The 27,489-nt window shown below is 40.5% G+C and overlaps 1 protein-coding gene across 1 annotated transcript in view; it reads left to right on the forward strand.

Moving 5' to 3' along the window:
* The first annotated feature begins 9,154 nt into the window (after window positions 1-9,154).
* TRMT2B (tRNA methyltransferase 2 homolog B) overlaps window positions 9,155-27,489 on the forward strand; it is a 90,158-nt gene continuing 71,823 nt past the window's right edge. The window contains 8 exon segments of the mRNA XM_060137294.1: window positions 9,155-9,207; window positions 10,515-10,744; window positions 11,161-11,212; window positions 14,776-14,922; window positions 15,618-15,672; window positions 17,000-17,134; window positions 17,944-18,043; window positions 19,658-19,728. Coding sequence (XP_059993277.1) covers window positions 9,155-9,207; window positions 10,515-10,744; window positions 11,161-11,212; window positions 14,776-14,922; window positions 15,618-15,672; window positions 17,000-17,134; window positions 17,944-18,043; window positions 19,658-19,728 — 843 coding nt within the window.

A 27,489-nucleotide genomic window follows, 5' to 3' on the forward strand; every position in this document is an offset into this window, starting at 1 on the left:
TTCCAGTTTGTGTTTGTCAATAAATTTGATGGAGTCAAATCTAACAACACTTTTATGATTTTTTCATTGCTTTTATGCTTAGAAAATTCTTCCCAATCTGAAGATTAAACATTTGCCTATATTTCCTTAAAGCAGTTCTATTCTTTCATCTTTTTTTACATTTAATATTGTTGACTAACTCTATCCTCATTGGTCTGTGATGCTTCTTTTATTGTATATCAGTTCTTATCTTTTTCTAGGTGAGACTCAAGGCTTTCTGTTCAGTCCTACTGATTTGTTTGTTGATTCTTGTGACAGTACTATGTTTTAAATATTATAACTTATGTATACATGTTAATATCTTATAAGCCAAGTCTCCCATCACTATTCTTTTTCTAAAATTTCTTTGCCATTCTCCCCTATTTATTGTTTTAGGTGAACTTTAGAATCACTTTATCAAGGTAAAATAACTTTGAATTTTGACTGGATTGAATTAAACATGTAATTAATTTTAAAAGTTGATATCTTACAAAATTTAGCTTTCCCATCCAGAAATATGGCATCAGTTTCCATTTATTCAAATCCCAGTTACTGAGAGATGTACGAATATCCTTGTTTTCTTTGTGTAGAGCCTATACATTTTTTTAAAAGTTATTCCTATGGATTTTATGCTATTTTTTTGTCATCATGAATGGATTTTTTTTCTCCATTATATCTTCTAACTTGTTGTTGCTGACTTATAGGAAAACTATTGATTGGTATTCAACCACTCTGCTGAACTCTTTTCTGAACTCTCTTGTTAAATCTATGAGTGTTTCAATTGATTCCCTTGGGTGTTTTTTGGATCGACAACTGGATCAGCTGCAAATAATGACGATTTTTGTCTCCCTTACAATACTTATGCCTCCTTTCTTTTTCACATCTTACTGTGTCAGCTACAGGCCAGCTTCTAACATTTGCCTGGCCTGGGGCAAGAGTACAAATGGAGGCCCACTTACCACATGTCAAGGAACCATGATTTGGAGCACAAAAAGAAACATGAAAGCCAATGCTTGTTACTACTGGGAAACAATCATTGTTATGAAAGAATCTATTCCTATTGAGAGAGGAAGGACTTGACAAGTTAATTTGTGTTTTCTCTTACTAAGCACTTCCGCTGCTCAAATTCTCCCTGTACACCAAAGCAGTGTCTGACATCAGCGGCAGCATAACTCACATCATGGCATTTGGATGTATTTGCCTTTTGTTTCAAGTTAGTAAAGAGCTATCATTTACTGAGGGCTTACCATGTGTCAAATGACATTCTAGGTGTTTTACATACATAATCTCATTCATTCCTTATAGCAACCCTAAAAAGTAGGAACTATCATTGTTAGGCTTCGATTAAGTAACTTACTCAAAGTCACATGCCTGTATGTCCCTGGGCTGGCATTTAAAACCCAGGTAGGGGGACTTCCCTGGTGGTCCAGTGGTTAAGACTTTGCCTTCCTAATGCAGGGGGTGCAGGTTCGATCCCTGGTTGTGAGCTAAGATCCCACATGCCTCGCGGCCAAAATATCAAAATATAAAACAGAAGCAGTACTGTAACAAATTCAATAAAGACTTTAAATATGGTCCACATCAAAAAAATCTTTAAAAGAATAAAATAAAACCCAGGTAGGTCTGAAACCAAAAGTTCATTTTGTTAACAACTACATTATACTAACTTCTATTTTATCATTTATCATGATGTTGGCTATTGGTTGAGATGGATATTCTTTATCTGGCTCTGGAGGTGAAATAGAATACTGGATTTTTCAACTTGAAATTGAAACTGAGCTGAGACCCTATACCTGGTTCCTACAAAGAGGTGGCCCTCTTTGTTGTCTCTTAGGGCCTGAGAAATTCTGTTCTTGATCCATCTCATTCCTTACATCTTACCACTTAAATATCTGTAGGTTTTTGCTTCAACTGTAGAGGTCTCTGGATGGTGACTGCCCAAGGGTTCACAAACTCACATGCCTGCAGAGAGTGAAGAGTTAACATAAATGTGTAAATTAGTGAGACATTAGGCAACAGAACTGGGTTGTTTTTTTGTATTGTGACCCCTGAATGCTCTGGAAATTCTGGGGTAACTGCTAATGAGGTGACCAGCTATAGCACAGATCATCCCGCATTCTTTTGGTGGTTCTCAAAGTGTGGTCTGAGAACCCCAAGTGGTCTATTATTCCCTTGAGGTATTTTGTGGGCTGCTCTCTTAGACTATTAATGTTACTTTGTTTCTGGTTTGCATTTACTTGTGTCTTATTCAAATAAGCATCATTTCCTCAGTTTGTTATGGGAGAGGTTTGCTGTGATGTACAGTAGATGTTCTGCAGAGTCATTTGCCTTGTAATAGCAGTCCTGATTGAAAGACTGTGAGATCCACCCAAGAGTGGGTACAACACCCACATCTCCCACAGGGTCACAATCTGAGGACTTGCTCTGTAGACTGAAGTGGGATGCCTTAATTTTATTACTGGCTACCATCTAGAGAGAGATCGCTCTGTGCTAGGCACTGTATCATTACAGTGCATTATATACACCAGCCCATTTAATCCTCCAGACAGCCCTATGAAACAAGTCCAATGGGTTCAATTATTATGCCAGGTTTTACAGACGGAAGAAAGCGAGGCTCAGAGAGGTTAGGCCATCTTTTCCTAAGTGGCAGAGCTAGAAGTGGAGTCTGCCCCATAACAGAGCCTATATTTTTGGATCATTATTGGTCCTTAAACTTGGTTAGCATTAGAATCACCTGGAAATGTGTTTTTAATGCATATTAGTGGGGCCCATCTGCAGAGACTCTGATTTAATTGGTCTGGGGGGGTTCCCAGCACTGGTATTTTTACAAAGCTGTCCAAGCGATTCTAGTGTGCAGCTACACTAATGAACACCTCACTCTGCTGCCTTGAAACTCAGCGGCCTCAGCTGTATCTCAGGAAACTACAAGGCACATGGTGGAAAAAATGAAAAGAGAAATAACGTTATGGTGGGGTAATTGTTATGTTCAACGTGTGCCTCTGTCTACTGTAGGTAACATGTGTTCTTTATAAGGTAGATGTGAACAACCAGCTCTAAGGAGAGCTTGCAAGATAATGGCTCTTTCCTCAGCTTCACAAGTGGTGCTAATCGAGCCCCTCCGCAGCCTCAGACTGAATGTGTGAGTTATATCAAAATCCCAACTGACAGGTAGCTATACTCAGCAAATACTGAGCTTCAATTTTAACCCTTCAGGTTACTTCCAAAGGAGAACCAAGATCACATGATACATGCAGCAGGTTTTTATAGCTGTCAGGACTAAGTTAGAAACTGAGCCTAACTCAGGATATGTCCAGTTCTTTCCAGAAATATTGTATTCTATGAAAGCAGCCTATGCACTGTGTACTCCCCCAGGGTGGAGTCTCTAGTCAGTTGTCTGGTCTTCCTGGAGTGGCAGAGGTAGTGACTGAAACCTGCAGATCAGAACATCCCCAGGATCCCTGAGCACTGAGCCATGAGGAGAGCACAAGCCCCCTGTGCTTCATTTCAGCTGTAGGCTCTTCTGCTCTTGACCGGAGGCAGTAGAGTACAGAGTGCAGGTCCTATGCTCCAGCAGCATCAGCATCAGCACCACTTGGGCACTTGTTAGAAATGCAAATTATCAGGCCCTGCCCCAGACCTACTGAATCAGAATCTCTGGAGATGGGACCCAGCAATCTGTGTTTTAAGGAGCCCTCCAGGGAATTTTGATGCATGCTGGCATCAAAATTTGAGAACCGCTGGCCGAAAGTTAAAGGATTAAGAGTGGAGATGTGGCACCAGACAGTTGAATTCAAGTTCTGGTTCCATCACTTACTGTGTGACCTAGGGCAAGTTACTGATCCTTCTCTAAGTCTCAGTTATTGCATCTATAAAATACAGCCGCCAATTTTCTTATCTGTAAAATAGGTACTTACATGGAATAATGCATATAGAACACGGAACACAGTGGGAGGCACAAAGTAAGGATTCAATAAATGTTGGATACTCATTACCTTCTTAAATTAATTAATTAGTTAACTTTTGGTTGCGTTGGGTCTTTGTTGCTGCGAGCGGGCTTTCTCTAGTTGTGGCGAATGGGGGCTACTCTGTTGCGGTGCGCGGGCTTCTCACTGTGGTGGCCTCTCTTGTTGCAGAGCATGGGCTCTAGGCACATGGGTTTCAGTAGTTGTGGCACGTGGACTCAGTAGTTGTGGCTCACAGGCTCTAGAGCACAGGCTCAGTAGTTGTGGCGCACAGGCTTAGTTGCTCCGCGGCATGTGGGATCTCCCCGGACCAGGGCTCAAACCCGTGTTCCCTGCATTGGCAGGCGGATTCTTAACCACTGCACCACCAGGGAAGCCCTGGATACTCATTATTATTATTATATTGGCTGTTCTGGATAATCGACTTTCATTTCCAATGTGATTGGATTCCTCTGGAAAAGATCCTAATTATAAGATCAGAAACCAAATAGTGTATCTTAAACAACTCAATGGGAATGGGGCAGAAAGTATTTCATCTACCAGTCTCTTCACAGAATCATGGAATATAAAAGTGGGTGCATGCCTAAAAGCAGTCTAGTTCTACCATTCCATTCAGCCTAATAATGGCTCTTAAAAGAAATCCAGGTACATAGCATCAGGAAAGAAAGTAGAGATGAGTCTCTTTATTATTGAGCATTTGCTGAGGATGGTGATTTGGAAAGGACTGAAATTTTAGCCTCTAGGTAATTTGTAGAATTTGTGCCCTCAGTGCTGAGTCCCAAGCATGAAGCCAAGGTTCATGTACTGATGGCATTCCAATGTAGAGCAGGACATGGGATAGGTGTCCCCATGTTATTTCTCTACATCTAGATCTAAGGGATGACTGTCAGTGCTGGGATGATACTGACATTGAATTGCAAATTTCAACACTATAAAAAGCAAAGGGTTGAGACCTTATTAAGTCAGAAAATGAACATTAGCAGTAGCCATGTAAATGTGAGGTAGTAAATATCTGTGTTACCCTGGAAACCAGAACATAAAGGTAGCTAGGTAGTTTGGTGACAGTTTCCAGGGTAATTCCTCCCACCTCCAACATAAGAGCTTTCCTATTATGTTAACTCTTTCTCTACATGCCCACTGGACCTTCACTCGATGTTGCACTATCATCTCCCTCTCCCAAAAGATTCCCTGATTTCCCTAAGTAAGTGCCAGTGCCATTCTCCTAAGTACTATTGTCAAAAACCCTTAACGTTTATCAGGGAACTGAAGGGCCCCAAAAGTAATGTGTATCTCCAAACCTAAGAGGTAGAGTTTAGAAAAAATTAGACACATAAATCAGGAAATGATAGACTCTTCAACTGAAAATTAAAAAAAAATAAAAGCTCACAGTGGATGAAACTAACTGTCTGTGACTCTTCCCCGAAGTGGCTTCTTGTAAATATAATTTGTAGATATACTGCAGATGAGATTAAGATGCTTCCCAATATCTCACCTGGGAGCTACCAACCTGGAATGTAATTCATGTAAGATGAGCTGTTACCTTGGCAACTGTGACATGTAATGAGGCTAGGAGGCAGTTAATATTGTAATGACAGAAGATTCTGGCAACTAGTTAGAGACGGTGGAAAAAGAACATTGGAGTGTCAGTGTTTATCCAGCATTGTTCAAGTAACAGGAACACTGATCTGGTAAAATGTGTTACAAATAACCCAGCCAAAGAGCTCCCTCAAAACCATTCAGCTCCATATATTCAAATTACAAATGATCGTTAGTTTGGTTTCACAGGTACATCAATAGTAGGTAGGTATAACCTTATACAGGAGATAAGAATATGTCAGTCACTAGATACTGTATTCCTCACTGGCATTTGGCTCGTAAGCCAGTCTCCTATTAATCTGCTTAGTGTAAATTAGTCCCTCAGAGTCTAAATCACTTCCACGGGAACTGATGAAATCTAGTTCTCAGTTCCATATACTGGACTATGGGAGCTTCACCAAGATTCATCAAGTCACTTTTTTCTCTGATATTTTAGGTGTTTTTCTCTCCCCCCTAATTTTCAATGTAATGACTGTCTATTGTATAAAAAATTAGAAAGTACAGAAATGGAAAAAAATTGCAAATGATCACCCCAAGCCTACTCTCTAGAAGCAACCACTGAAAACAGCTGGCATATTGCCTTCCAATGCATTTTTTTCTTTACAAATTTAAAATCATACTGAATGCACAATTTTTTACCCTGCCCTTTTCACTTAAGGTTGCCTTCTACACATATTTCTATGTCATTATAAACTTTTCAAAGACACAATTTTAAGTTAAAAAATTTTTTAAATTAATTTTTGGCTGCATTGGGTCTTTGTTGCTGTGTGCAGGCTTTTCTCTAGTTGCAGCCAGCGGGGTCTACTCTTCATTGCGGTGCATGGGCTTCTCATTGGGTGGCTTCTCTTGTTGCAGAGCACGGGCTCTAGGTGCATGGACTTCAGTAGTTGTGGCACTCGGGCTCAGTAGTAGTTGTGGCTCGCGGGCTCTAGAGTGCAGGCTCAGTAGTTGCGGAGCACGGGCTTAGTTGCTCCGCGGCATGTGGGATCTTCCGGAGCAGGGCTCGAACTCATGTCCCCTGCATTGGCAGGCAGATTCTTAACCACTGAGCCACCAGGGAAGCCCTAAGTTAAAATTTTTATTGACGTGTAACACATACAGAAAAGCACACATATGAAGAGTATAACAATGAATTTTCACAAAGTGAATACATCTTTATAACCAGCACCCAGATGAAGAAATAGAATACTACCAGCACCTCAGAAGCCTCCTCATACCCCCTGCCAGCCACTCCCTGCACCAGAAAGGTAATGCCATCCTGACTTCTAACACCATACTATGAGCATAATTTTTAGTGTCTAATAGTCTATGGACAGACCATATTTTACATAACCATTCCCTATTTTTCTAATGTTGGACCTTGAAGATGGTTTCTTATTTTTAACTTTGAGAGCCTCTGGGCATATATCTTTGTTCACATCTCTATTTCTTTAGAATAGATGCCTAGACGTGGAATTTCTGGGGCAAATAGTATAAAAATTTTAAAGGCTCTGGATTCTAATTGCTTTCCAGGAAGTTTGTATCAATTTACAATCCCACCAGCAATGCATGAGAGCATCTGCCTCACTGTCCATGGTCTACTTTGAGGAATATCAGTTCTTTTTTAAATCTTCATCAATTTTATAGATAAAATAGTATTATCTACTTGATGTATAGTTTGCATGTTCTGTCATTATTAGTGAGGTAGAACAAAGCATTTTTTGACTAGTTATGTTTCTTTTCCTGCGAATTACCTCTCCATGTCTTTGCCAAGGTCTCTATTGTGGTCATTGGATTTTTCTTATCAGTTTATATAGCTCTTTATACAATAAAGAAAGTGACCTTTTGCCATAGTCATATATATTTTTCTGTTTGTTTATGATTGAATTTAATTATATTTTTGTCATATAGAAGTTTGTCAGATTTATGTAGTAAAATCTATGTATGTGGTGGTTTTTTCCCACTGCTAAAGTTCTCCTGCCTCCAAATTTCAGATGTATAATCATCTATATTTTATTTTAGGGCTTTTACGATTTTATTTATTTTTTTTGACCTTCAACTAATTCATCTGGAATTTGAGTTGATGCCTGGTAGTAGGGCTCAAATTTTCACAGGCATCACTGGGGTGCTTGTTAGAAACCCAGATATTCTTGGGCCCTACCCCTCTCGGATTTTGATTCTGTAAGTGTGGGGTGGGGCTCAGGAACCTGCACGTGTTACAATCACCCCAGATGATTACGTTGCACACGGGCCCCTGTGCACATTTTGAGAAACTCTTGCAAAGTGCAGTGTAGCCTGCCTTAGTACAGAGACTCAGCACCTCCCATCTGGATGACTATAGCAGTCTCCCTCAGCTTCCAAGTCACTACACCCTAAAATCCATCCTAAACACAGCTGCTAAAGTTCACTTCCAGAAACATCTCATGAAAAATTCTTCACTAGCTGCCTGTTGTTAAGGGAACTAGATCAAACCCCTCATCCCAGCACTACAACTCCAGGCCCTTCTTTTTTTTTTCCTATTTAATAAAAATGTTTAATGCTGCCCAAAAGTATAAAAATACAGTATGAATGGCTCCAGGCCCTTTATCTTCCTGGACCTATTGATCTCCACTGACTTTGGCACCACAGTCCCTTCCAGCCGGGCCTGCCTCCTCCTGGGCCTTGAACATATATTTTGCTCATTCCTCTTTTCATGCTGCAGCCCCCACCTCCTCTCAGGTGATTAAAATTCTATGCATTAATTCAATTCTCATTCTCTTCCTTCCTTGACTACCAAGAATATCCTCTGCTTTTCTAGAATTACCAAAGCCCATGGTTGTGTATTCTGACTTTGTGAGCCTTGTCTTTCCATCAGGTCACATACTCTCGAGGGTGCAGGCTATGTCTATCCCTCATGGCCTCTAACACAGGCCTAGAGGCCTGGGAAGCACACCTGAAGAACACGGCTAATGCAACCAAATCAGCCCTAACTGCCAAGTGATTTTATTTGTTTATTTATTTTTCCAAGTGATTTAATACATGTTATTTCTGAGAGCTAATGAAATCTTTAGCCTCTCAGAAATCCTTTCTTTGGTCCAAAATGAGAATATTTGACAAATTTCTAGAGATTTCACTTTGTAGTGATTTGGTTTGCTGGTAACAAAGTTAAGCAAAGGTTATCTTGGTTTCGGCTCTTATTTAATTCAACAATATTTCTTATCACCTATGACATGTTCATTTATTGACTTTCCTGTTGACGAGTCTAACCTTTTCTATAATATGGGATATTTTCCCCCTCTTACAAATGTAATGATTTCACTTGTAGAGAAGAACATGGTTTATCAGATTAAATATATATAGAAATGTTAAGGCTAAGTAATTACATTATAGCTTCCTTAATCTCTTTTCTCTGGTCACCCCTCAGGGTTCTGCCTTCTCAAATGACAGACCTGCTTTAAATGAGTTCGATTGGATGCTCAGAGCAGGTGAGGGTGGGGGTGAGCGAAGATATGCCCTTTTCCTTTCAGTAGACAAGGTGGGATTCAAGTCAATTCAACAAATATTTATCGAGCTCCTATTGGGCACCTGGCTCTGGGCTAGGCACAACAAAAGATGCCAAGATGAGAAATTATAAAGGAGCAGAAGGGCATGGGAAGGAGAAGGGGAAGAAGAGGTGAGGAAAGGAGTAGAGCTGGCTTTCTGAATAAGAGGGGATTAAGAGGAGAGAAAGGGAGAAGAGACCCAAAAGCACACTCTCTGGCCTGGTTTCACTTGCTAGCCCAGTGCAGGCCTAGAAACCTGAAGCAGTGGTTTGCACTCCAATTTTGCTCAAGAGCCATTAGAGCAGTTAGGAAGGCCACAATCTGAGTCAAGCACTTACCTGCTCAAGTCTTTAGAATGGGAAGCAAAGATCTCTCTTCTTTTCTTTTTTTTAGTGGATTAAAAAATTTTTTTCATTAGGGTATAGTTGATGTATAATACTCTATTAGTTTCAGGTGTACACATAGTGATTCAAAACGCTTATAGATTATACTCCATTTAAAGTTATTATAAAATATTGGGTGTATTCCCTGTGTTGTACAATATATCCTTGTAGTTTATTTATTTTACACATCGTATAAAGATCTTTTTTTAAAAAAAGGTATATATGCACATGTGTGTGTATATACACACACAGTATATACAATTATTTTTGAATGATAATAGCTAACATTTATTGAGTGTGTGCTCACTCTGTTCTAAGCACTTTGCATGCATTAACTTCTTTAATCTTTATCAAAACCCAGTGAGGTAGGTACAATTGATACGGACATTTTTTCAGATGAGAAAAATGAGGCACTGAGCAATTAAGTAACTGGCCCAAATTCACACAGCTTATAAGTGGCAGATCTGTGCTTTGAACCTTGGTCAGGCTGACAGTGTTTGCTGTTATGTGAGTTATTGGTCCTTGTTTAACTTACTGCTGTACTCAATAGGGTTAATGCATTGCCTTGCACATAATAGGCATATTATGCTTTGAATAAATAACTGAAATGTTGACTATAAAGTGTTTTCCATTTAAGCCCAATTACTATTAAGCATACAAATCGAGCGTCATAAAATGTAGATTCACTTTGCTGTAAATTTTATTCTGTTAAAGTAACAGAATAAAAACAATTTTTTTTACAGCACATACGTGTGCATCCTTCAATGCTGCGATTTGAGGAAGCCACCCCGCTCTTCCTCTCCCAATCTTCCAATCCATTATGGATCTGATGCCTGCAATTCTACCATTAGAAAACTGTTCTTTTGGTTGTAGGCTACCCCTATAGAGGTAGCGCTGTTTACGCTACAGTAGTGAGAATTTCTAAGTGATTTAGGAGATTTATCCAGATCCACCAATGGGAGGGTGAGGCGAGCAGGCAGGGGGCGGGGCCGCGCGGAGGGGTCGCTGGGAAGTGAAGGCGCCGGGCCTTAGCGCAACGAGTTCTTTGGCGGAAGATTTCTAGAGAAGCACCGGGACAAAGTCGGGGGAAGGGCTCACGAGACAAGCTTCCAGGTGTCGGGCCAGCCAGCGCCCGGGGGAGCCCAGCGTCCCGTCGCGTCTGTTCCGGGAGTAGAGGCGCTGGGCGCACCAGGAAGTGACTCTCCCCAGCGGCTGCGATGTGGACCCTTAGCTGATTTTGTCGTTAACCGCCTCCGGTTTGTAAGAAGATTTATAGGTTACGAAGGTAAGAGGGGTACGTGGAGTGTCCGAAAACCCGATTTATCCCCTGCGGTAGAGAAAACTGTTTACTGCGCCAACCTGCCTCCTGGGCGGGGAGTTGGGAAGGCCGGCGAGGTGGGGGAGGGGACGACCGGACGCTGGCTGCTTGTGGTCGCATCCAGCTCTGCTTCCGCCTGTGTTCTGACCTCCCCCTGTTCCCCTTGTCGGCTCTTCTGGCCCTGCAGCCCGCCCAAGTTCAGTGGTAGCCTTTCCTAGTGTCTCTTCCTCGTTACCCTTCTTACAAACACGGTGGGCAGAACTTGCCCAAAGAGGAGAGGGATGGAAGGGCTGGTGAAGGGGGTCTGGTGGGGGAAGGAAGGACCTGACTGCACGTGGGCTGCAGTCAGGACGCAGCAGTACCCATCTGTCCGTCTGGTTTAGCCAGGAACCATGTCTGGGGCCAGGCCAGCTGCAAGAAGGGTGAACGGAGAGTGTAAGCAGGATCCTTTTCCGTGGGTGAACATTTGCTCCAAGGAGATCCTTGGCTCTGTGAGGATTAAACCTACTACATAGTATCTGCTTTGAACCTCTCTGAGCATTTCAGGCTGGTTAGCTATTCAGCCCTAGAGTTAGTATACCTTGCTCTCTGGCAGCTCTGGACCTTGGGTCTCTTTCTGATCAATTCCTGAGGCAGAAATAGAGCAGTTGTCACATTCTTTTTTTTTTTAACCCAAGCATTTATTTAAAACAGGAAACACTATAAAAACAAAATATAACTCACTTTGACTGGTATTACTATACTGCCTTGAAAACTATATTTCACTTGAGAAATTACTAAGTATGATGAGAGACTCTTTACCAGGAGAGATGTCTGGTTGGCACCCTGAAATAGTAGAGTCCTATTGTAAACTATATCTGACCATTTGGAGAAATGTAGAAGGACAAGGGGTACAGGGCAAGTGGAGCACAGTCATGGTGGCTAGTCACCAGGGAGAGGGCCCACACTCACAAAAAGTCTAAATATCATGGGATAGAGATAGCTGTACTCAAATTCCTCAGCTCCCCTGCCCCTCCGCCAACCCCCAGTGGGCCTGCAGTTTCCTTCTTCCTTCCCTGCCAGCTGGAGGGACAGGGCCCCTTTCCTGGAAGAGCACCACTCTCTCCACCTGTAGTGTGGGCCTCCTCAGTGCCCCTCTCCGTACCATTCTTTATTCTTTGTCTCCTGCCCCTTCGCTCATTCCTTTCTTTGGTTTTGCTTTTCAAATATACACATCTGTCTCACCTTGGAAAAAGGTCTACCACAGGTCACACATTTGGTAGTATTAACAGGTGGTCCTGAGTGGGCCTTAAGTTCACCACACTTCAGCAGGCACTGAGGTTAGGAGAGTTTGCGTGTGTGTGTTGTTTAAGTTTCCACGTAATTGTTCTTACGCTCACAGCACTCGCATGCATTATATCTCACCAGATTTACAGGTTGGACACATTAAGGCGCAAAGAAGTCAGGTGACACACTTCGAATCAGAGCCTGAGGCAGGGCAGTGACACATGTTGAACAGCTGCTGTGTTAGGCACAGACCTGAGTGCTTCCTATATATGAGCTCATTTAATTCTTACCACAACCCTGAAAGGTAGGTGTTACCAGTCATATTTTTATAGATGGTGACACTGAGATTCATAACACTTAAGTAACTTGCCCAGAGTCAGAGCTAGTGAGAAGAAGAGCTGGGATTAGAACATGGCCCCAGAGCCCATGTTCTTAACGACTTGTCCCTTCCTGGGAGCTGGGTGGTGTGTGTTATTGTTAACATCTGAACTCCGGGCCAGCTTAAATTTATTCTGTTAGAAATTTGAAATCCTCAGAATGCTTCCAAGCTATGACAGTTACTTTCTTTAGTACTTTGTAAACATACAAAATACTGTATGGGCTAAATATTACAGCACCCATGTCAGCATCCTCTAAATTATGTAGTGATCATGCATACTAATTTTACAGTAATAGAGGGAGCCATGGAAGAATCTTTTTAATTTTTAAAATAAATTTATTTATTTATTTATTTTTGGTTGCATTGAGTCCATGGAAGAATCTTTGTTAATAAACCTATTCCATATGTTGGACTTGAAATGTATTTCATTATGAATTAAGGTATGACTTAACATTAGGATGAAATCCAAGGTAGAGGGCAAGGGCAAAAAGGTAATTTCATGGCAGATCAGTGAGGTGTCTGGCCAAGTCCATACATGTGTCCTGGGTACTCAAAATAGTTAAACATCAATGATCAGGCACCATTAGGTAAATAGGCAACAACAGAGAGTCCTGTGTGGGAGGAAGAGGGGTTCCTTCCTCTTTCCAAAGTGAGGCCCTTCACCTGTTCTAACTCTTCCAGCTTTTGACTCATAGTTACTCCCACTATTCCTTCCCCCTGCTCCCTTCCTTTAATATTGCCACCCCCATTCAGTCCCATACTGTCTTTAAACATCATGACAGTTGTAATTAACACGTACTGAGTTTTTCCCAGGCACTGGACACTGCTCAGAGCTTTACAAACATCTTGTCTATTTAATCTTCTGCTGAGTGCTTTTTTTTAACATCTTTATTGGAGTATAATTGCTTCACAATGGTGTGTTAGTTTCTGCTTTATAACAAAGTGAATCAGCTATGCATATACATATATCCCCATTTCTCCTCCCTCTTTTGTCTCCCTCCCACCCTCCCTATCCCACCCCTCTAGGTGGTCACAAAGCACTGAGCTGATCTCGCTGTGTGTGCTATGCGGCTGCTTCCCACTAGCTATCTGTTTTACATTTGGTAGTGTATATATGTCCATGCCATCCTCTCACTTTTTCCCAGCTTACCCTTCCCCCTCCCCGTGTCCTCAAGTCCATTCTCTACATCTGTGTCTTTATTCCTATCCTGCCCCTAGGCTCTTCAGAACCATTTTTTTAAGATTCCATATATATGTGTTAGCATACAGTATTTGTTTTTCTCTTTCTGACTTACTTCACTCTGTATGACAGACTCTAGGTCCATCCACCTCACTACAAATAACTCAATTTCGTTTCCTTTTATGGCTTAGTAATATTCCATTGTATGTATGTGCCACATCTTCTTTATCCATTCATCTGTCAGTGGACACTTAGGTTGCTTCCATGTCCTGGCTACTGTAAATAGAGCTGCAGTGAACATTGTGGTACATGTCTCTTTTTGAATTATGGTTCTCTCAGGGTATATGCCCAGTAGTGGGATTGCTGGGTCATATGGTAGTTCTATTTTTAGTTTTTTAAGGAACCTCCGTACTGTTCTCCATAGTGGCTGTATCAATTTACATTCCCACCAGCAGTGCAAGAGGGTTCCCTTTTCTCCACACCCTCTCCAGCATTTATTGTTTGTAGATTTTTTGATGATGGCCATTCTGACTGGTGTGAGGTGATACCTCATTGTAGTTGTGATTTGCGTGTCTCTAAGGATTAGTGCTGTTGAGCATTCTTTGATGTGTTTGTTGGCAGTCTGTATATCTTCTTTGGAGAAATGTCTGTTTAGGTCTTCTGCCCATTTTTGGATTGGGTTGTTTGTTCTTTTGTTATTGAGCTGCATGAGCTGCTTGTATATTTTGGAGATTAATCCTCTGTCAGTTGCTTCGTTTGCAAATATTTTCTCCCATTCTGAGGGTTGTCTTTTCATCTTGTTTATGGTTTCCTTTGCTGTGCAAAAGCTTTTAAGTTTCATTAGGTCGTATTTGTTTATTTTTGATTTTTGTTTTTTATTTCCATTTCTCTAGGAGGTGGGTCAAAAGGGATCTTGCTGTGATTTATGTCATAGAGTGTTCTGCCTATGTTTTCCTCTAAGAGTTTTAGTGTCTGGCCTTACATTTAAGTCTTTAATCCATTTTGAGTTTATTTTTGTGTATGGTGTTAGGGAGTGTTCTAATTTCATTCTTTTTCATGTAGCTGTCCAGTTTTCCCAGCACCGTGCTAAGTGTTTTTTATTATCCTTTATTTAACTCTTGCAACCACTCTATAAGGTAGATGCTATTATTATCTGCTCCCCTGGTGTGCCAGAAAACCTCCAGGTTGGTCACAACTCTTTCTGGGCTCAGCATGTAAGGGAAACTTCACCCACATGATAGCCAAGAAGTGTCAAAGAAGACAGAAAAGTCAGAAGAAACCAAGACATCTTGGACCACTAGATGATTCCTGGCAGGAAAGGTAAGGCCCTGGGTGATATCCCTTCCCCTTAACAAATCTGAATCTCTGGGCCTACTGAAATTCTGTATGCCTGACGTACAGTGTGGCATTTGCAGGGATTCAGGGGGGCACCTCAGGTAGGATACCCAGGGCAAACTTAAGACATCTAAGGAATGTTGGTGGAAATGCTTTGTGATTGCAGAAAATGTTCTCCTTGCCTTTATGTGTGTTTTTGGCAGAAAGAGAATATTAAACTGGGACCTTGTGTCTCAAAAGGTCCAGGACAGGTATACTGAAAACCAGGAACTTAGAGATGAGATGAATTAGAAATGAATAGTCCCACCGCAGCCATGCAAACATAAATATACCTTATTTTATGCAACAACTGTATTTTCTAAATCAAATTATATTTTAAAAGTGTTAGGGAGGTGAGCTATTTAAAGGAACGCAACAGTGAAGCCTTTTTATAATATGATTAATTACCTCCTGATAAATCTGGATTTTTCTTATATTAGGTTTGCCCATCTGTTCGGCTTTGTTAAGTAGACAGCACCAAAATGGGCTCTCCTCCCAGACTCCATCTCCCCAGGGGCCTGAGAGTTAGGTCTTCTGAATGATAAGTAAAATGCCAGAGCAAATGGTGGCAGGGAGTACTTATGCGTAGTAGGTGCTCAGTACATATTTAGATAATGAGGTGCCTGGATTATTTATTCAAGGCTGGCTGATGTTGTGATGCCACTCTGGAGGCTGAGCCATGAAGAACAGCTCAAGGTAGGTACCCAGCTTAAGTCTTCACTCCTCCATTCTATCAGGTGCTAGACTTGTAGGAAGCTTGGCTGAACAGGTCTACCCAGATGCCCCAACGTGTCCTTAAACTCAATATGCTAATGACTCTGAAATTTTCACTTTAGGCCAGTTATGTCTTCCAAACTCTAGAGCCTTATATCCGAATGCCTGTTTCCTTTCTTCCTTGCTTTTTTTGGGGGTTATTCTTATAGCTCTGTGTGTGTGAGTAGCAAGTGTTCTTGCTGCTTCATATATAGCTGCACTTTCCAACACAGTAGCCACTAGCTACATGTGGCTATTTAAATTTAAATACAGTCAATTCTGCTCTAATGCTTGTTTTGAAAATGAAAATTTGTTCCAACAGATTGATGTGTTAGGGAACAATTTGAACAAAATGCAGATTTCATGTTTGCTTAGGAGTGATTCTGTCCACGAGAAACATGAGATGAAAGGGGATCTGTACCCGGCCAAACTGAGCTGCATAAGAATTTGTAAAATGAGCGCCCACACACATCTCCCAGCTCCCTCAGATCACTGAGTGTGGTATGAGCCACACCCATTCACATCTGCTGTGAGAACTTTCTGTTCCACCCCCATAACCCTCCTTTCACCACCTCATGATAACTCATAAGTGGACAGCCACTTCCACAAGCAAGTTTCAGGTCTTTGTCAGGGTAATGAGCCATCATTATTGTAGTGTTTATACATTGCTTAACCATTTAACATGTGCAAAACTTTTCTATGTTTATTAATTTCCTACTTTTTTTGTGTGTGTTACTGATAAATTTTTGGAATGTGTGTGCCCAACCCCATTTTCCCATGAGCCCTGAGCCCTGTGATTTCTTTTGAGTAGTTTTGTGTAGTATGGTTTAGGAATGCTTGTGTCACGTGATAGCAGAGCCGACTGTTAATTAAAATGAAATAAAATTAAAAATTCGTTTCCTCAGTCACATGAGTCACATTTCAAGTGCTCAGTAGCCCCCTGTAGCTAGTGTAGGCTGCCATATTACATAGAACATAACCAATAGAGAACATTTCCATTATCACAGCAAGTTCTACTGGACAGCACTAACATATAGCTGGAATATTCAGTCTGAAAGGTCAGATGAAATGGTGAGCTTACACAAGAGCTCACTTGACCTTTTCCCAGTACCTCATTAGGTCTGTTGCTGTTCCATCATTCTGAGTTCCTTATCTGCTGAGACCATGACCCAAGAATCCGTGGGACAACCTTCTCTTATCCTGTTTGTTTTCTATTCTTTGAGGTGATACTGCAGAAGTCTTTTGTTTCACTGGTTATATTCTTTTGCAGGTGAAATTTGAAGCTCAGAAGAAAATTTTACAGAGACTAGAATCTTACCTACAAATGCTCAATGGAGTCAATGTGACAACAGCTGCACCCAGATCTGAGGGCCTCTGTTGTTTTCTCCATCCTATTATACCTTCTGTAAACCCCTACTTCCCTATCCTTTATCTACCAAGTCTCCTTAATAGCTAATACTATCAGCCAATACTTAACCAGGCACTTGCTGGGGACCAGGCCCTATGCTAAGTGAGTAACATGTATCATTGTCTTGTTTACTATTTACAGTCACACTGAGGGATAGACAGTGTCATTTTACAGATGACTACTTGAGGCTCAGAGAGATTAAGTGATTCGACCAAGGACACACATCTAGAAAGTGCCAGAGCTAAGGTTTACACTCAAGTTGATCTGATGCAGAGCCCACTTTCTCAACCAGTACGCTACTGCCTCCTTAGAAAGATTCCAGACTTTGGAAAACTTCTAATGAGGCCGCAGAAAGGCAGAATTTAATTTGTGGCAGAGGTTGGCAAACTATGGCCCTGAGGCCACATCTGTTCTGCTGCTCGGCTTTGTAAATAAAGTTTTATTGGAACACAGCTGAGCTCACTTGTTTATGGATTGTCTATGGCTACTTTTGCACTACAGTGGCAGAGTTGAATAGTTGTGACAGGGACCGTATGGCTTGCAAAGCCTAAAATGATTTACTGTCTGGCCCTTTATTGAAAAAGTGTTCTGACTCCTGCTTTATGGCAAGATTGGAACTGCTTTCTCCTATGGAGTGTCTATGGAGTGTTTTGATCTTCTCAGTCATGGAATTTCACCTATGCCATACCTTCCAAGCAAGCATCATTTATTTTTTCTCATCCAGAGAACATTCTTTCATTCTTTGTATTGTCCTCCTTGGTTTTATTTGACCTGTTGTCCCTCTCCTGTCCTTCTGCCTTCTCCAGCCTGTCATCAGTGGCTACCGAAATAAGTCCACCTTCTCTGTGAACTGAGGTCCAGATGGCAATCCAAAGACTGTGGGGTACTACCTGGGAACTTGGAGAGGTCAGTCGAAGGCTGTGACTAGTAGAAATAACCAAACAAAAACTGAGAGGAAAGGGGAGGGTGCAGAGAACAGTGTCTGTGGGAGTAGAGAGGAGTGGGAAATATGATGGCTCTAAAGGAGAAAGTTGAATTGGAAGCCTTTGATGCAGAGCATGATCACAAGATTAATTGGAGATGTGGTATATATATACACAATGGAATATTGCTCAGCTACAAAAAATGAAATAATGCCATTTGCAGCAATGTGGACCTAGAGATTATCATATTAAGTGAGGTAAGCCAGACAGAGAAAAACAAATATATCATTTATATGTGGAATCAAAAAAAATGATACAAATGAACTTACTTGCAAACCAGAAATAGACCCACAGACATAGAAAACAAACTTATGGTTACCAAAGGGGAAAGTGGGGGAGGGATAAATTAGGAGTTTGGGATTAACATACACTACTATAACATACACTATAAATCCATACAGTGGATTTATACACTACTATATATAAAATAGATGACCAACAAGGGCCTACTGTATAGCACAGGGAACTGTACTCAATATTTTGTAATAACCTATAAAGGAAAAGAATCTAAAATATATATATATATATATGTATATGTATATATATACATATAAAACTGAATCACTGCTGTATACCTGAAAGTAACACAACATTGTAAATCAACTATACTTCAATTTAAAAAAAGGCATTAAAAAATAAGATTAATTGGGGATACTTTTTGGTGAGTAGTCATTGTATTATAGTGCTAGGAATCAACCTCCCCGCCCCCCAGCTTTCTTCCTCTAAAAGCCATATGCCTGAGACCTAGTAAGCACTTCATAAATACTGATGCTGGTGCTGCTGGTCTCATTATCATCATTGTTGTCAACATCGTCGTCATCATCATTGTTATCATTTTATGTTACTTTCTGTACTGGGAGCAGTCTCCTGCTTATTAGAGACATGCCCTTTCTATTTCACATCCCCATATCCCTGAAAATTAAGAGCTTTCTGCGATAAATCTGCCTTAAAAGAACTGGTAGGGGAGGTGAGTGCTGGTGAGAGAAATCACAGTGGCATATTTCTGAGACTTAATTCTAGTATCCATTCCCAGATTCTATTCCTGAACTTACCATTTGCCCATTTTCAATAAATCCACTTGAAACACCATCATTTTATATTAGTTACACTGTTTAATATCCATATGCCTTAAACTACAGTTCATTAGGGTAGGCACTTGGCTTTCTTTTTTTCCCCTGTGTGCTGAATTAAATGAGTATATGACGTCAGTGTTCTGTTATTCACTAACAGAAAAACAAAACCCATTACATTTTACTTCCCTCTTAAAATCTGAACAGAAAGCAGACATTATCATATTGCACATTTGTGGCATGAGAGAAAATATTGCGGACTAGCTCCATTAAGAATAAGCTTTTTAATGGCCAGACCAGGAAACAGGTTTTCTCTGAAAAATGGCCTTGAGCATGAATTAGGTACTTTGCTTCTTCATATTTGCATATGCCTCTTTGGATTAGGGGATTTGAGTTGCTAGACATTTTATTCTAAATAATCTTTTAGGAAGAAAACCATGTAAATCAAATTCTTTTTCTTTCCATAGACAGGAACATGGTCTGTGTACGGTCTAACCATCTGAAAAACATCCCCAAGAAACACAGTCAAGTGGCACAGGTAATAAGGAACAAAGGCTGGTTGAAGATGACCCCAGGCATTGCAGTCTATAACGGCAGCATGCCTGATATTTTAATCATAGAGCTCTTCTAGTGCTACAGGGGAGGAGGGGTTCTGTTCTGAAAGTGTACTTCTTAACGGTGGAGAGAACATTGCTAGTGTTTCATTTCAGAGAGGGTGGAGAGGAGGAGAGAGAACTGCATCCATTATTGCAAATGTCAAGCATCCAAGGAATTTAATACAAGGGAAATTTAGGACAGAGAGATACTGATAAGGGCAGGATAGCAAGTGGCAGGTGTCTGTATTTGGAAGGCTAGTGTTTTCAGCAGAACAAGGTTGAAACATATCATGAGAGATGTGGGAATGGGCGTAAGGCATCTACATCATTAGATTGGCCTCTGAGACATTTTAGTATCCCTCTATTTCATGTACCCACTATTTATTGAGTACCTACTATGTGTCAGGCACTGGACTAGGTGCTGGGGATCCAGTGGTGATTCAAACAAACATGGTGCCTGCCCTCCTGGAACTTAAAAGAAAAAGGCAAAAGAAACAGGACTTCCAAATGACATACTTGTTCCCTGTTTATACTTACAGCACCCATCCTCCTAATGATTCAGCTTTCTGACACTTGGGTGGTGCCTTCTCATAGGACACATCTTGACCTCAAAGATTTCCTGGCTAGAACACAGCTCCCATCATAGGATCATTCTCTGGAAATCTTCCTGCATGACCCTTGTCAGCTTCTTCTCCCATTGTCTTCAGTGACTATTCCAAACTCTTACCTCTCCTCGAATTTCCTATCCCATCACATTTACCCTTGCTCTTGACAGATGGCTGTGCCTGGTTCTTCACTGGAAAATTAAGACCAACAGATGAGGATTCCCTTAGCTGCTTCCCCTACCATCTACCAATTTCGCTGAAATCTTACCCCTCCTTTCCCTCCTATCTCAGTGAAATGCTGTTAGTCTTCTACCTGTCCAAGGCTATTCTTCCTTGAAACACCATCTTGGACTCATCTCCTCTCTCCCCAGGTCCCTTATTCCTTTGTTACATTCCCTCTTTCTCCCGTTTCTTTACCTACTTTTCTCCACCTCTACCGGCTCTTTTCTTTCATAAACATATTCAATTAAAAAAAATCTGATGGTTCTTGCTTCTGCCCCCAACAATTCCTAGAAATTAATCTTGCCAAATTCATCAGTGAGCTCTGTTTTGCCAAATTAAATGGAAACTTTCTGCCCCTAACTTACTCAACTTTTCTCTGCCTTTGGTACCACTTATTATTCTTATTTTCCTCCTTGGGAACACTGTCTTTGTTTGGTTTCTGTGATACCATTCTCTGATGGTTTTCCTCCTATTTCGCTGGCCACTTCTTAGTCGTTCTCATGGGATCTTTTTCTCCCTTTCTTTCCCACGATAAGTGTTGGTGTCCTCCAGGACTCTGTCCTTGGCCTTCTTTTTGAATATATTCATGGGAGATTGCATACCACTATAGCTGATGATTGGAATGACCACCTGTAAATTGACAACTCCTAAACTTATATTTGCATACCAGCTCCATCTTGAGCTTCAGGAGGTGGGGTTCCAAAGGCTACCGAACATCCTCACCTAGTTTTCCTGTAGAGCTCTTCAAATCAGCATTGGCCCAGATCCAGATTTCTCAACCTTCGCACTATTAACATTTTGGGTTGGATGGTTATTTATTGTGTGGGGCTATTAGGTGCACTGGAGGATGTTTAGCAGCATCCGTGGCCTCTGCCCCTAGAGGCCATGAGTTGTGACAACCAAAACTGCCTCCAGATATCTCTTGTGGGGCACAATCACCTCCGGTTGAGAACCATTGCCCTAAACTAAATTTACCCTCTTCCCTTTCCAAATGTGCCCTTTTTTCTCACGTTAGTAAATGGTAGCAACGTGTACTAGAAACATATGTCCTCTTAGACTCCTCTGTCTTAATCCTACCACTTCCTCCTCAGCCACATATAATAAATCTCCACGTCCTTTCAGGTTTCCTTTCTTTTTTTTTTTGTTTTCTTATTTATTTCGTTCAGTTTTCCTTTCTAAAAATACTTTGACTCTACCCTCTTCTTTCTATTTTCACCACCATCATCACCACTCCAGTCCAAGCAACTGGTCTCTAGCATCTGTATTGTTATGACTGTAGATATTCACTCCTGAGCCAAGTAGATGTACTAAGATTTTGTTTCCTTTATTGTACTGTTTTTTTCTTTCATTTTATGTTGTGGAAAATTACAAACGTGTAAAAGTATAGAATGGTATAACAAACCCCATGTACCCATTACCCAGCTTCAGTAACTATCAACACATGGCCCATCTTGCTTTCACTATACTCTCACCCACTTTCCACCAGCCCCTTTGGATTTGTTTGAGGCAAATTCCAGACATTATATCATATAAGATATAAATACCACAGCATGAGTTTTAACAGAAAGGACTTAATTTTTTAACATAGTTTCATACCATTGTCACACCTGCAAATAAACATTTATCCCATAATATCATCAACTACCTAGTAAATGTTCAGATTAGGCACTTTTATCTCATAAAAAGCTTAATTGATATAGTTGGCTTGTTCAAATCAGGATTCAAACAAGGTATATACATTGCATTTGATTAACATGTCTCTTTAGCCTCTTAATTTTTAAGTACCCCTCCCTATTAATTTTTTTGTCCCTACAATTTACTTTTTGAAGAAACTGGTTTGTTTTCCTCTGGAGATTCTCCCATTCTGGATTTTGCTGATTGAATCCCCTTGATATCATTGAATGTTCTTCCTCTATCCCCTGTATTTCCTCTAAGCTGGTAGATCTAGAGTGTTGATCAGATTCAGGTTTGATTTTTGGCAAGAATGTTTTTATATGTAGATGTCTAATGGGCTCTCTTTTTTGGTGATGTTAACATTGAACAGCAGATTCAGGTGTCATCAGTCTGATTCACTCATTGAAAAGTTCCCTGTCAGCTTTTCGCTTAATGGTTTAGCTGTCATTAGTGATCAGTGCCTAGATCTCTTATTTTTGGGGGGGGGGTTGCAATGCAGTTCTGTTCTAAATCTATTATTTATTAGCTGGAATTCTCCTAGAAATAACTTTTCCCTATCAACCCTTTGGTTACTCTAAGGTACTCTTACAGGAAAGGCAGGATAAATCCTTGGTTCTTTCACCTTCCTCAAAAGATGATCAGTTAATGTGTTTGTTTTGGTATCATTAGGAACTCATAGATTTTTAACATACTTGATATGTTTCAATCTACTGCCGATACTAGGGGTTTTTTGGTACTCCAGTTACTCCATTTTTGGCCAATTGGAACCTCTTTAAATTGGCTGTGAGACCTAGATGGCCGTGATAGTTCTGGAATGATAAGATATTTCTAGCACATCTAGTCCATTTTATGCCTGGGAGCTGGAATCAGCCGTTTCTTTTTTTTTTTTTTGCGGTACGCGGGCCTCTCACTGTTGTGGCCTCTCCCATTGTGGAGCAAGGCTCCGGACGCGCAGACTCAGCGGCCATGGCTCACGGGCCCAGCCGCTCCGCTGCATGTGGGATCTTCCAGGACTGGGGCACGAACCCACGTCCCCTGCATCGGCAGGCGGACTCTCAACCACTGCGCCACCAGGGAAGCCCTCAGCCGTTTCTTTAAGGAATCCTTGTCTCTGTTAGTGGGAAATGGCAGGGTGCTAGGTGCGTGCTTATTTATACTGAGTTGGTCATATTTCAATGCCTTTTTAGTGGACAGAGCTAGGAAATATTTTTTAAAAGAAAATATATCATGAGTTCACAGTAATATGTCCAAATCAAATTAAAAATTATAGAGTTTTTACTTAAATTCTTTGATTTTATATTTTTATCTCTTGTCTCTTACAATTAAAACTTTAGTCCTGACAACATTAGAATACTTACAATTGACCCTTGAACAAGGCCATGGTTAAGGGCGCCAACCCCTGTGCAGTCGAAAATCCACTTCGTATCTGTGGTTCCACATCTGTGGATTCAATCAGCCATGCGTCGTGTAGTACTGTAGTACACGTTTAGTGAAAAAACTTCATATAAGTGGACCTGTGCAGTTCAAACCCATGTTGTTCAAGGGTCAGCTGTACTTATTTATTCCATCCTACTCTTTACATATAATTTCAGAACAACAATACTAGTATTATTACTAACAAATGATTACTGAAAAGAGCTCAAGATTTCTGTCCAGTTCTTTTTGTCCAATTATTGTGGCTCTGAAGGAATTCATCTCTTTGTAGTTACACCACCAACTTGACATGATACATGGATTCTTTTTTTTTCTTCATTCTTGCTTTCAAATTTTAGGGATTGATTTTTTTCTTTTTCCTTTTGATTAAATTTTTGTTTTATAATTTTGTAAGATATTTACATGGTTTCAAAGTCATATCTACAAAATAAAGGTGTATTTTCTTTTTGTTTTGTTTTTTGGCCGCGCCACATGCAGGATCTTAGTTCCCTGACCAGAGATTGAACCCGCCCCCCCTGCAGTGGAAGTGCAGAGTCTTAACCACTGGACCTCCAGGGAAGTCCCATAAAGGTGTATTTAAAGAGGTCTAGTTTTCACTTCTGTCCCCTCTGCCCAGTTCCCTTCCTCCTTCTATGGGTAACATTTTTATTCACTTTTATTTATTTTAAAAAATGGAAACATATTTGTATCTCCCCTTTTCTTAGCTAAAAGGTAGCTTAATATGGACACAGTTCTGTACCTTTTTTCCACATAATAATATGCTTCATTTTTTTAATATTTACAATTGTTATATCTTCTTGGATTGATCCTTTGATCATTTTTTTAACATCTTTATTGGAGTATAATTGCTTTACAATGGTGTGTTAGTTTCTGCTGTATGCTTCATTAAAAAAAAATAACTGCTTAGTCCTATGTAATATGATGGATTTTACAACTTTTAGTTTTCATTGGCTTGAATAATTACCTAATTTTCTCATTGGCTTAGTTTTCTCTGAACCTATTGCTATTTTTTTTTTCTGAGTGCTCTAAGAGCTCTGTCAAACATTCATCAATGTTCTCCATATGGTCTAAAACTTGAATTTAGTATTTTCCCTGAAGACCTTTTTTCTGAAGTCTCCATCCTAGGCTCCTGAGGCCTTCTGCCTAGCTGTTATCTTGGGACTCCTTTTGCTGTTCTTCTGTCTTTACCCCTGTTTCTCAGATCCCCTGTCTTCCTTTTTCTGGTTTACATCCTCATTTAGTTGGAATACAACCTCCATTAGCTTCCTGAGGAAGGGTGCCTAGGAGTAAACTTTGAGTCTTTGCATGTCTATAAATGTCTTAGTTCTTTCCTGACATATGACTGAGAGTATTTCTAGATTTCAAATACTAGGTTTGAATCATTTGCCTTTATAAATTTGAAGACATGGTCTCATTGTCATCTGGCCGCTAATATTGTATAAGCCTGGATGCTACTTTAAGTCCTATTCCTTTGTAGATAATGTCTCCCCTCTTTATTTCTCTAGAAGCTTTTAGGGAATCTCTGTCCATGAAACTTCATGATCATGTGGCCCTTCTTTCATTCATTGTGATGGACACTTTCTAGTCCTTGTCAAGCTGGAAACTAATACTTTCAGACATGGGAAATTTTCCTGTATTATTATTTTTTTAATTTATTTTTTATTTTTATATTTTTGGCCATGCCACGTGGCTTGTGGGATCTTAGTTCCCCAACCAGGGACTGAACCCGGGCCCCTGCAGTGAAAGTGCCAAGTCCTTACCACTGGACCACCAGGGAATTCCCTATTTTTATTTTTTTTTATTGAAGTATAGTTGATTTACAATGTTGTGTTAGTTTCAAGTGTACGGCAAACTGATTCAGTTATATATATATATTCTTTATCAGATTCTTTTCCATTATAGGTTATTATAAGGTGTTGAATATACTTCCCAGTGCCATACAGTAGATCCTTGTTGTTTCTCTATTTTATATATAGTAGTGTGTATATGTTAATCCCCAAATTCTAATTTATCCCTCCCCTGCCCCTTCCCCTTTGGTAACCATAAGTTTGTTTCTATATCTGTGAGTCTGTTTCATTTTATGTACGTATGTATGTATGTATGACTGGCTGTGTTGGGTCTTCATTGCTGTGCGTGGGCTTTCTCTAGTTGCGGTGAGTGGGGGCTAGTCTTTGTTGTGGTGCGCGGGCTTCTCATTGTTGTGGCTTCTCTTGTTGCAGAGCATGGGCTCTAGGCACGCAGGCTTCAGTAGTTGTGGCACATGGGCTCAATAGTTGTGATTTGTGGGCTCTAGAGCTCAGTCTCAGTAGTTGTGGTGCACGGGCTTAGTTGCTCCGCGACATGTGGGATCTTCCTGGGCCAGGGCGAACACATGTCCCTTGTATTGGCAGGCAGATTCTTAACCACTGCGCCACCAGGGAAGCCCTCTGTTTGGTAAATAAGTTCATTTGTATCATTGTTTTAGATTCCACATATAAGTGATATCATATGATATTTATGTTTCTCTGTCTGACTTACTTTACTTTGTATGATAATCTCTAGGCCCATCTATGGGTTACTGCACATGGCATTATTTCATTCTTTTTATGGCTGAGTAATATTTCATTGTATATATGTACCACATCTTCTTTATCCATTCCTCTGTCGATGGACATTTAGGTTGTTTCCATGTCTGGGCTATTGTAAATAGAGCTGCAATGAACACTGTGGTCCATGACTCTTTTTGAATTATGGTTTTCTCAGGGTATATGCCCAGCAGTGGATTGCTGGATCATATGGCAACTCTATTTTTAGTCTTTTAAGGAACCTCCATACTGTTCTCCATAGTGGCTGCACCACTTTACATTCCCACTGACACTGCAGGAGGGTTCCCTTTTCTCCACACCCTCCCTGCCATTTATTTGTAGACTTTTTTTTTAATTGGAGTATAGTTGCTTTACAAAGTTGTATTAGTTTCTGCTGTACAGCAAAGTGATTCAGTTATACATATATATATATATATATATCCACTATTTTTTAGATTTCCTTCCCATTTAGGTCACCACAGAGCATTGAGTAAAGTTCCCTGTGCTATACAGTACATTCTCATTAGTTATCTATTTTATATATAGTATTTGTAGACTTTTTGATGATGGCCATTCTGACTGGTGTGATGTATTATTTCTTTAAGTACTTCCTCTCATTTTCTTTGTTCTCTCTATACCTCCTATTATTTGGATTTTGGACTTCATGAATTGATTCTGTAATCTGCTACTCATTCCTCTTCTATTTTCCATCTCTTTTCCCTTTTGTTCTTTTTGTGAAATTTTCTTGAAATAAATGCCAACATTTTTATTGACTTTTTTCTACCACCTTTTAATTTTCAAAAGCTTTTGATTGTTCTCTGATTGTTCCTTTTGTATAGCATCTTCTTTTTTTAAAATAATGTAATATATATATACACATATATGTATATATTTTTTTTTAATCTTGCTTTTGCCTTTTTTTTCCTTTTTTTTTTGCGGTATGTGGGCCTCTCACTGTTGCGGCCTCTCCCGTTGCGGAGCAAGCACAGGCTCCGGACGTGCAGGCTCAGCGGCCATGGTTCATGGGCCCAGCCGCTCCGCGGCATGTGGGATCTTCCCGGACCAGGGCACGAACCCGTGTCCCCTGCATCGGCAGGCAGACTCTCAACCACTGCGCCACCAGGGAAGCCCTTTTTCCTGTTTTTTGAATTGTCTGCTTCCTTCAGGGATTTTTTTTCCCTGTTTGTTTTGGGTATTGTCTTTT

This window comes from Lagenorhynchus albirostris, chromosome X (assembly GCF_949774975.1).
Source record: "Lagenorhynchus albirostris chromosome X, mLagAlb1.1, whole genome shotgun sequence".
NCBI lineage: Eukaryota > Metazoa > Chordata > Mammalia > Artiodactyla > Delphinidae > Lagenorhynchus > Lagenorhynchus albirostris.